This window comes from Microtus ochrogaster, unplaced genomic scaffold (genome assembly GCF_000317375.1).
Source record: "Microtus ochrogaster isolate Prairie Vole_2 unplaced genomic scaffold, MicOch1.0 UNK5, whole genome shotgun sequence".
Lineage (NCBI taxonomy): Eukaryota > Metazoa > Chordata > Mammalia > Rodentia > Cricetidae > Microtus > Microtus ochrogaster.
The window spans coordinates 17,280,417-17,291,412 of record NW_004949103.1 but is presented as its reverse complement, the minus strand read 5'-3'; the positions used below and the strand labels follow the sequence as shown (position 1 = coordinate 17,291,412).

General features: G+C 49.3%; 1 protein-coding gene across 1 annotated transcript in view; it reads left to right on the top strand.

Moving 5' to 3' along the window:
- Positions 1–7,606, top strand: part of Lgi2 (leucine rich repeat LGI family member 2) — a 30,226-nt gene extending 22,620 nt beyond the window's left edge. The window contains exon 8 of the mRNA XM_005366023.2: positions 2,397–7,606. Within this exon, the coding sequence (XP_005366080.1) occupies positions 2,397–3,214 (818 nt within the window). The 3' untranslated portion in view covers positions 3,215–7,606. The remainder of the gene's footprint in view (positions 1–2,396) is intronic.
- Positions 7,607–10,996: the final 3,390 nt, after the last annotated feature.

Below are 10,996 nucleotides of genomic sequence, written 5' to 3'. Positions count from 1 at the left end.
TATGTTTGTGTATGTGTGTGTGTGGTGTGGTATGTTTGTGTGTGTGGTGTGGTATGTTTGTATGTGTGGTGTGGTATGTTTGTGTGTGTGTGGTGTGTATGTGGTGTGTATGTGGTGTGTGGTGTGTGTGTGTGGTGTGGTATGTTTGTGTGTGTGTAGTGTGGTATGTTTGTGTATGTGTGTGTGTGTGTGTGTGTGTGTGGTGTGGTATGTTTGTGTGTGTGTGGTGTGTGTGGTGTGTGTGTGTGCCGGCACATGTACCACATTACATCTGTGGAAGTCAGAAGACAGCCCTGGGTATCCTTTCTGGTCTTTCCTGCACTCCATCTTGTCTGAGATGGATTCTTGTTGTTTATCTGCACCAAGCTAACCTCTTTGTCTCCTCCTCCACCACGCAGACTTCTCCCGTCTCCTCCTCCCATCTTGCTGTAGGAGCACAGGGATTCTAGGACCTGGGGATTTGACCTCAGATCCTAGTACTCACACCCAGAGCCATTTCCCTAGTCTTTCAAGTCCCCACACCTTCCACAGTCTCCTCTTGGTGGAAGAGCAGGAGATCCCTAGGGTTTCTGGGGTAATTCTAGTCATGAGTGACCTAGTCTCCTCCCCAAGCCCTGCTTCCTCGTCCCATCCCCCAAGGTTGTTAGGGATGGAAAAGCCCTACTCCCTAATGGCCCCCAGCCCCCTGTCATGGCAACGCAGATTTCTGTGCTGCAGAGGGAGAGCTCACACAGGGGCACAGCTAGAGTGAGCAGGCTGCTGATGTTCAACAGGAGGATAAGTGAAAGAAAAGAGGTCCTTCTAGAATGGAGTACAGACCCAGGCAAGCTGTGGCCACCAGCCACCCCACCTTCACATCTGGAATTCCAATCTTGACCCACTGCTTCTCCAGTTAGCCAGCCGTGGGGTGGTTTGGGTGATCGCTTTTCCAGAACAGCTGAAGATTTTTCTTGAAATCATTTTTACCTACAACTCAGTCTGTTGTCATTAAATGTCTTTGGTGCAAGAGCGCATATAAAGGAGTAACTACCAATATAGTCAACAAGTTTAATAGGAGAAAGTACAATGGTGCATGTTCTCTGTCTTAGGGTCGGTATTGCTGTGATGAAACATCATGACCAAAGCAACTCGGGGAGAAAGGGGTTTACTCAGTTTATGCTTTCATATCACAGTTTATCATCAAAGGAATTCAGGACAGGCACTAGCAGGGCAGAAACCTGGAGGCAGGAGCTGATGCAGAGGCCACAGAGGAGTGCTGCTTACTGGCTTGCTCCTCGCGGCTTGCTCAGCCTGCTTTCTCATAGAACCTAGGACCACCTGCCCAGGGATGGCACCACCCACATTGGGCTGGGCCCTCCCCCATTGATCACTAATTAAGAAAATGCCCTACAGTCTTGAGTACAGCCAGATCTTATGGAGGCATTTTCTTAATTGAGGTTCCCTTCTCTCTGATGACTCTAGCTTGTGCCAAGTTGGCATAAAACCAGCCAGTGCGCTCCCCAAAGAGGGCTTCTGTGGGATTTGGCCAAAACTGGCTTTGATGGTTTTCCCAGAGTCCTGGATTTCCTCTTACATGGTCTGCTTGGCTATCTCAGACCCCCCACGCAAGCCCTCTTCTTTATCTTTCCCCATGTTCTGGTTGGTTTTTGTCAACTCGACTCAAACCTAAACGTATCCTGGAAGAAGAGGGAATCTTTCATTGAGAAAGGCCTCCATAAGACTGCCCTGTAGATATGTCTTTGCATCTATCTGTGCAGCGTTTTCTGGACTGATGATTGATATGAGAGGGTTCAACTCACTGTGGGAGGTGCCACTCCTAGGTAGGTGGTCTGGATGCTATAAGGTAGCAGGCTGAGTAAACCACAGGATCAAGCCAGTAACTACCCTCCTCCATGGTTTCTGATCCAATTCCTGTCTTCAGGGCCCTGTTCTGTTTAAGAGTCTGTCCTGACTTCCCTCAGTGATGGATTGTGATGTGGAACTGTAAGCTGGAATAAAGCCTTTGCCCCACAAGTTGCTTTTTGGACATGCTTTTTGGTGATGTCTTTATCACAGCAATAGAAACCGTAACTAAGACACGAGCCTCACTTTTTCAACCCTAACATTTGTTTGAAACCTAATAAGGTCAGGTTTCGGTGTATGACTTTGAGGAATGCATGAGCATTTGATCTCTCGATTTGTTATCCAGGTTTCTATTCCAGCCCCTGCTTTGAGCTCTTTTTGGTTTGTATCAAGAAGTAAAATTGTCACCTAGCTAGTCAATGTTTAAGTTTGCGAGGAACCACCATGCTATCTTCCACAGCACCACAGTCCCTTTGGGCAAGCAGGGTCTGGGGTGGGGGAGGTTCAGCACTCACTTCATCCACACTAAAGCCTTCTCTTTCTCTCGGCCACAGGCCAGTCCATCGTGGGTTGCAAGGCCATCCTCATCGACGACCAGGTCTTTGTGGTGGTGGCCCAGCTCTTTGGTGGTTCTCACATTTACAAATACGATGAGAGCTGGACCAAGTTTGTCAAATTCCAAGACATAGAAGTGTCTCGGATTTCCAAGCCCAATGACATTGAGCTGTTTGAGATCGACGATGAGACGTTCTTCATCATCGCCGACAGCTCGAAAGCCGGCCTGTCCACGGTTTACAAGTGGAACAGCAAAGGGTTCTACTCGTACCAGTCTCTGCATGAGTGGTTCAGGGACACGGATGCAGAGTTTGTGGACATCGATGGGAAGTCACACCTCATCCTGTCCAGCCGCTCCCAGGTCCCCATTATCCTGCAGTGGAACAAAAGCTCAAAGAAGTTTGTCCCCCACGGTGACATCCCCAACATGGAGGATGTCCTGGCTGTGAAGAGCTTCCGGATGCAGAATGCCCTCTACCTTTCGCTCACCCGTTTCATCGGGGACTCTCGGGTCATGCGGTGGAACAGTAAGCAGTTTGTGGAGGTCCAGGCTCTTCCGTCCCGGGGGGCCATGACCTTGCAACCCTTCTCCTTCAAAGATAACCACTACCTGGCCCTGGGGAGTGACTACACCTTCTCACAGATATACCAGTGGGATAAAGAGAAACAGCAGTTTAAAAAGTTTAAAGAAATCTATGTGCAGGCTCCCCGGTCTTTCACAGCCGTCTCCACCGACAGGAGAGATTTCTTTTTTGCATCCAGTTTCAAAGGGAAGACAAAGATTTTTGAACATATCATTGTTGATTTAAGTTTGTAAAAGGTGTGATTGGGGGAATTTCAAAGATGTGTAGTGTTAGCTCTTGCAAGAGAGAAAGGGGACCAAGAAGAAATAAAATTTAAAAAAATCATAAAATAAGCCAGGCTCAGAGCTCTGAAATTAAAATTCATAATGCACTGGGGAAGTAGTTAGACATTTTCAAACTTTTAGGAGTCACATTTTAACCAGGGATTGCATTTTTTTTTTTGGCTGATTGCATGACAGGCCCGTGCTGCTGTTTAAATATGACATCTTAAAGCCTGTAATTTCTGAGAAAAGAGCGCAGCATCTTACCATCTAGCAAACAGCGTGCTACTACTTTATTTTCAATGAGAAAGGAGAACACCGAGCAAGAAGGGCCAGCCCTTTTAGTGGAATACAAAACCAAAACGCCCCCGCCCCACTAAGCCCACAGACCTGCCTCATCCCATCTTCGCAATCTTTCAGCTAAGAGCTGTAAAGCCAAAGTGAGCTGAAAAGATTTGCTGATCATTCGCTTGAACATCTCAGAACACTTCGCAGTGCTATTCTGAGCCATCGCAGTTTCCTGAAAGTCAGGGCCAGTCTTCCGGCATCTTCCTTGGAGCAGAACCTTGGCTCTGCCCTCGTTTGGATTGATCCCCCTCAATGGAGTGTGTTCCCAGGTTAATATTTGATATCGCTTCCTCTGCCACAGAGAAAATATTCTGGTGACACGTGTCTAGGCCAGCATGGGCTGTGGGTCCAGCAGCAGCAAGATAAAGGGGTTCCCCTGCTTTTTTTTTTTGTGGTTCAAAGGTGACCCTCGAGGTGGCTGGAGCAATCATGTGTGTCTGATGTGCGCTGTTGCTCACTTGGATCTCTGAACCCATCCTTTTAGTTTGTGGGTAACTGGCAGACGGGCCAAAGGCTGAGCGGTGCTTTTCATCTGTCCTTTGGAGGGATGGAACAGGTGTTTCCATCCACTGCGTGCTGGGGAGGGCTTTGAAGTGAGATTGTACGGAGTCAGAGGGGACTTTACTCAGATCTGGATGCGCTTTGAGGCTCAGAGGGGGCCCTTTGATTGATGCATGCCTTTGCCCTCTGGACGACTTAATATCTCAAGTAATTGGTTGAATGGAAACCTGTCTCCCTGCCCACCTGCCTCCCTTGCTCCTGGAACAAGGCTTTGTTGAGTCGCAGCGATGACAGTGGCTGGCTTGTGTAACCCTGCTGCAGTTTCTGCACGTGCAAACGTCCAAATCCCAGTGTGGCTGCTGTCTACAGGGGCACACCTCCCTCTTCCAGCACACTAGGCAAAGGAAGCTTGGCCATGTGCTAGTGGTGGGGCATCTGTTAGAGCGTCAGGACAGACCAGCATCTCACAGTCCGTGTCTGTGCTCAGGACCAGGTGGGCTATTTCGAACCAGGCCTCCCCATGGGGACAACAGGGAGGCTCTTGGGGGTCTGGTTTTGTCGGTAGTTTCATGGTGGATTTCTAAGTAGCTGGTTCTCTTTGAGAATATAAAGCAGATGCTTTTTTAGGGGAGCCCTTTGCAGAGTAACCCACTACATCCCTTCCAGCCATGAAGGTGGCATAATCCCACTGCGGTGTGCTGTGGAGTTCGAACCCTCATCACCACCCTGTAGATAGGTAGAGGGGGTGTCTGAAATGTGCTTGTGTCTGTTCTTCTCTGTAAGCGGCAGGGACTCATCGATAGATACACCACACTGGAGAGCTGTGCATGGATGGTAAGCAGCGCTCCTGGCTGCTGTTTCCAGCCTAGGGGACCAAGGACTTTAATGAACCCTGTCACTCACACTCTCTAGTGTGGTTGCTTGGAACTTTGGTGCTAAATGCCAAGCAAACAGAATGAGCGGTCTGCTTTAACTTTCTAAGCATAAGTGACTCTTTCTTTGCATTCTTTTGTCTTCTGGGTTCATTTGAATTGACCACGAGTTCCCAGCTCTCCATGTTGGAGATTGAAGGTGTGAGGCTTCTGTTCCTCCTTCCCCTGGAGAACAGGCGAGCCATGCCCCCCCCCCCCCCCAGGCATTGGTCCCCCAGACAGGCTGGTAGCACTGACATCCTGACATCCTGTTTCCTGCTGCTCAGAGAGGAACCCACAGGGGCATCTTTGAAGGTGCTGCCTCCACAGAGCCTCGCCCCGCCATTGCATAGAGTTTGGAAAGTCACAAAACACGGGGGTTTGAGCTTGGGATGGGGTCTTTGTTACACCCAGAAGAAGCATTTGAGTAACCGCAAAGGTCCCTAGTAGGTGGTGGGGCTGGGGTGTGAGATGACTGGCCGTCCTCTCTGCTACAGTCAAGGTTCCTTGTTCTTTTAAATTAAGTTTATACAAGAGTCTGCAGTCTTCTGCGTTCTGTGCTGTGCGGGGAGATATTTGTTCTGGCCAAAACGCAGCAAAGGAGCAGAGACGTTCTTGGCATAAGGTGGGGGAGCTTTGCTTCATTAATCTTACTGCTCTCTCCCAAGAATCCCTGAAGTTTTAAGCAATTTCTGCAAAAGGCTTTCTTCCAGTAATGATGTACAATAACAAAACCCACCCACACAACCATGACAATAGCCCAAGGCAGAGAAAAGCCTAGGACTGCCCAGCCGAGGGGGATTGCCCCTCCCTTTCTCTCGTCTCCCCTCCCCATCCTTCTCTTTCTTCCCATCACCCACCCACTGTCACCTTCTCAGCTTTACCCTTTGCCATCTCTGCACCTGGGTTCCTAGGCTGATCCCACCAGTCGGTAGTCATGTGACTTTAAGGCCATAACCTGAAAGTGAGGGTTAGTCCTCAGACTCTGTAGGATCAGTCATAGATCTCTATAAAGACGAAAAATAAACCTTCGGGCTGACAAGGGCTTTGTTCTTGGGCTGTGGATAGGATCAGCTCACATCCCAGATGCTTTGTGTCCCTGCTCTGTGTATCTGTGTTCCTCTCATGTGTCATGTGTCTTTGGTTTACGGAGGGCAGGTGTTACTCTAATTTCAGAGAGAAGGGAATAGACACAGAGCCCAAGGGGATGGCCCGCCTGCCATTATTCAGTTAGAAGCAGCAAAACTAGAAATTTCCCTTGGACAGGGGGTTTTGCATCTTCTGTCTAATGCTCTGCTGTGCTCACCCAAAGACAGACACTGTTGCCATGACAGTGAAGACAGCAGTTCTTGTAGGTTAAAGTAAAAGTAGACAAGCAGGACGAAGAGCCAGAAGAAAAGTCTTCCTGACAGACACCATTCAACCATCAGTAACACTGAACAATTAGCAAACACCCCAGAACTCTGTGACATGCCCAGCCAGGCTCGAGAAAGCCTTCTGGAAACGTCGGATAGCTTCAGTTGTCTGGAGAGGATTTCTAGCAGGCATGGCTGTAACTCCTCCCACATAGCCATGGGAGGAGTGCTGAGGCTGGACACATCTGGTTCTTGTCACGATGTCCACCAGAAAAGATGAGTTCTGTGAGAGAAATGAAAAACCCAAATGCAGAAGCAATGATGAATTGTTCTGGGGCCCTCTCCGGCCTTTGGGGAGCTCACGGAGAGCAACAGCGTCGTGCTCTTCTTTCTGAGGAGTGAGGCTGCCGTGTTTTTTTAGGAAAGAAATCAGCGTGAGATGCTGGAAGTTGAGCCGCCAGGGGTGCTCACGATGGGTGTCTGTGGGGGGGGGGGCTCCTGTTTGCATGTCACCTAAAAGGAAACCTCTATCCAGCTTCCAGATCCTTCTGCAGAAGAACCAGGCCTTGTGTGAAGCTTCGAAAGGAAGTTTCCTCCTTAGGCAGTGCCCAGGGTTTTGTTGGACAGCGCGCTTGAGCAGAATCAGCAGTCTACCAGCAGGTGCAGTGAACAAGGTGGTTCAGATCCGGGGCGCCGTGGGAAAAGGGGGAGAAGCACAGGGCAGATGGCTATGGAGCAAATGCATTGGGAAGAGTGGGAATACGCTTGAAAGGAAAGAGTAATCACAATTTCTGTTGCCTTAGCAGAGGGTAGAATGACCAGGCAAATCAGCAGCATGCCAGTAATTGAACAGCGTCCATTGTGATGCTGATTCAAATAATGACGTCATCGGGCCTCTGAGCTCTCAGCTGAGGCCCCTACCCCCTCTCATCGCTTGCACCGGCAGCCACCTTTCTAGTGGGAAACTATGCATTCCCTGTCCAGCCCCTTGACTATCAGGAATGTATGAGAACTGTGATAAAATAGGCCAATATGCCATTTGGTACTGTTTTTATGTATTTTAAATGTACAACTTAGGCGAAACAATACTTTCTATGTGTACGGAAGTAAGTTTTCCAGCAGACAATGATGGATGTGTTTTCAAGCTGTGGATATACTTAGCTCTTTTTGGAAAATGGAGTCAACACATGATATGCCTCTTAATTCTATATATTCTGTAATCCTGTGAATAAAAAGTAGCAAATGCCTAACACAGTTTCAATGTCTGGTCTGCTTAAAAACGGCTGTGTCCACTTGAGTCACGGCTGAAGGGTGCCGCAGAGAGCTGAGGCGGTTGGGGAGGATGGAGATACCTTCTTTGCTGTTTAAATGGAAGATGGGTGCCATGGGGGCCCTTGGCTTTTTTTCGCTTGGAAACTAAGAATTCATTTAAAAGCCACTAAAAAACCCTGAAGAACTTTCCAGAATATATCTATTTCATCTGTGGACTCAGAAAACTGATGGTTGGGCTGTGGGTTCTAGGAATCTCTGAGGAGCTTACGGTTGTCTGTGGCGAAAGAAAGGAGGATAATAGGTCTACTACACATGGTTGCCACATGTACCTCAACCCAAGACCGGTTGGCTTAGCTGGACAAAGGAAGGGTCAAGATCCTATTCTCATTACTGTGAATTAGGCAATACCTACTGTGTGCAGAGCACTCTGCTGTGCTATGGGCTCCTTACAAATTGCTCGGGTGTAGGTACAAGCATCCATCATGGGGGCTGTGTGACTAGCTGATCAGTAAAAACGAAAATTAGGGCCATAGACAACAGATGACAGCCCAGGCATGACATAGTACTGGCTTTCTATTGCTACATCTGTATTTCCCAGGGGCGGGGGCACAGGCATGGCATAGCTGGGGCCTTTGTGCAAGGTCTCCCAAGTCTGTGCCTGGATCTGCTGGAGGCCCAGCTTGTTCACACGAGTTGATTTTCTTGTGGCTGTGATGAGGGAGTTCCCACCCCCTTGCTGGCCACTGGTTGAAGGCCTCTGTCAGCATCTAGACCGCCCTCCCCGCCAGGTCTTTCCCCTTCTCCATTGGTCCTCCGACCCTACAGCTGCTGGCTTCTTCAGGTCGCCTGGAGCCCCAGAAGAGAAAACCCATTCCTTTGGCCTGATTCCCTTCCTTTGAGCCATCCATCTAGAGAATCGATTCTTAGGGGAAAGGTCACTGTGAGCCACAGGAAATACCTTTTCATCCAGTAGACACAGGAGAAGGATCTGGCCCTTTGTGCCTGATTTTTTGCTCTGAAATCATGGTGTCATGTTTGTAAAGTGACGAAAGCAAAAATCTCCAGGCCTGCGATCCTGAAACTCATTTAGGCAGAGGCCCATCCTGACACCCCGGGGTGGCTGGTCTTGGATATCAAGAGCTCTTCAAGGTTCCGCAGCCCAATAGAGGCAAGGACATTTCTTTTCCCCATTTCTCAGAGCTCTAATTGAAGCCTAACTGTCCGGGAAGAACTGGAGCCTCGAGGAATGTGTCACCTTCCCTGATCAATTGGCTTGTACCTGCCTCCCAGACAGGACACCCGTTACTAACCAAGCTCTAATTGGCACAAATGACTCTTTTTAGAACAACAAATTGGTAGCAGAGGTGATGCTGAAGGTCTCCAGCACACCCAACCTCCTGGGCTCTGCTGCAGGTAGTCTCTCCTTAAATGCGAATTTCTGGTCCTGCCTGGAGTCAGACAGCAAACTGAGCAAGCAGGGAGGCTGCCCAGCAAGGTGAGAGGCTTCCTCAGGTGGTAACCCAGCAACTGCTGCCTTCTATGGATGCCCCAGAACTTCCTTTTCAGACCTCGGGGTGCCTGGTCCCGGAGGTTTTCAACAGACAGGAGGGAAAGGACATCTGGGTTTCCCTCAGGGCAGGAGGAAAGTTTAGCTCACTGCATCAAGACTCTCATTGCTCCCACCCTCAAGACAGTAGAGAGCTCAGAGCCCTGTCTCCAGTTCCAGGTTGGGTGAGAGGCAGCCACTCCCAGCCCAGTTTTCCCAGAGAGGGCTTCGTTAGCCATTGGCTCCAGTGAAAACAGGGGAGGGGCTTCAGGTAGAGTTTCACTCTGGATGCTTGTGCTGGCCAAGGCTCCCACATTTATTTCCTTTCACTGGTCTATGGATTCTGGACCAGTCATGGCCATAAGACTTGTATGTAAATTTCAGCTTTCTATCCGTTTCCAGTCCCCTTATAGGATACAGCACATTGGATCCCGAGTCACAGGAAAGCCCGAATTCTCTTGTTCATCGTGTTCTTTCTGGTTAATTCTGTTCCCACTGTGTGGCCAGTGCTGTGAATGTGCTGAGAATACAGTCTTGAGAGAGAGAGAGAGAGACAGGGCGCTGTGGCACACGGCTTTAATTCCAGCCACGGGAGGCAGAGGCAGGCAGGTTTCCGAGTTTGAGGCTAGACTGGCCTACACAGAGAGAGCCCAAGTCCTGCCAACGGAGCGGGGAGGACTACTCAATAGACCGTAACTCTTAACGAACTAGTCCACAAGCCACACAGACAGGGCAAGCTGTTTTGATCTTTTTCCTCATGCCCCCGACAGAAGAGAAAGGCCTGCTATGTCTAACCTTCCACGAGCCACTTCTGATTGGCGGCATCCCCAAGCCTCTTGCTCTCTCCTGTTTCCGTCCTCTTCAGACTCACCACATGCCCAGCTCCGTTCATGCCCAGCCTCTCCTCCTTTCTCCACATCCATTTCCCTCTGCGGATGAAGGGGGCGGGGGATGCCCTAAGCCAGCTCACCCTCATGTATGGTTCCTGCTGTTACCGTCAGTTCAGCCAACTGTTAAATCCTGCTGCCCTTGCTTCCCTCCGCTACACCATCCTACTTAACATTTCCCCAGAATTCTCCACGCCCTTTCCATCAAGAAGTGGGGCCTGGGTTTCCACCCTGGGGTGTGAGCTGTGCTTGGAGACTTGCTTCTAGGTTACAAATCTAAGAGAATGGTTAAAGATTTATAAGAATAGACATTTTTGTTTGAGACAAGGTCTCATGAAGAAGTCCTGACTGGCCTTGAACTTGCTATGTAGATCAGGCTGGACTAGGTAGGACTCACGCTCAAGGGAACAGCTGGTAAAATATACCGGGTGTCTCTTCATCTCCTGGATCACTCTCTCTCTGAGGAAGGCCTGCCATGCGAGCCACTCCCATAGTCTGTTGAGGAGCCCGTGGGAGGAACCCATTTCATATCAACAGCTAGTGCAGTTGTGGCAGCCACTGCCAAGCCTTTGGGTGACCACAGGTCCGGCTGCCATCTTGAATGTCACCTCCCTGTGCCGTGAGACCACTGCATGATTCCTAGCTCACAGAAATGGTATGAGATTTGAGTGCTTGTTGGTGTTTATTTGTTAGATGGTTTCTCTGTAAAGCCTTGGCTGTCCTGGAATTTGCTTTGTAGACCAGGATGACCTTGAACTCACAGAGATCTGCCTGCCTCTGCCTCCTGAGTGCTGGGATTAAAGGCATTCATCATCACCGCCTGGTGAGTGCTTATTGTTTTCTGTTGTGTTTGGGGAAAGTTTGGCATGAACCAAAGGGTAATATATCCTTTTTATTGCCTTATAGGATGAAGTCACTTTTAGATAGACACATCA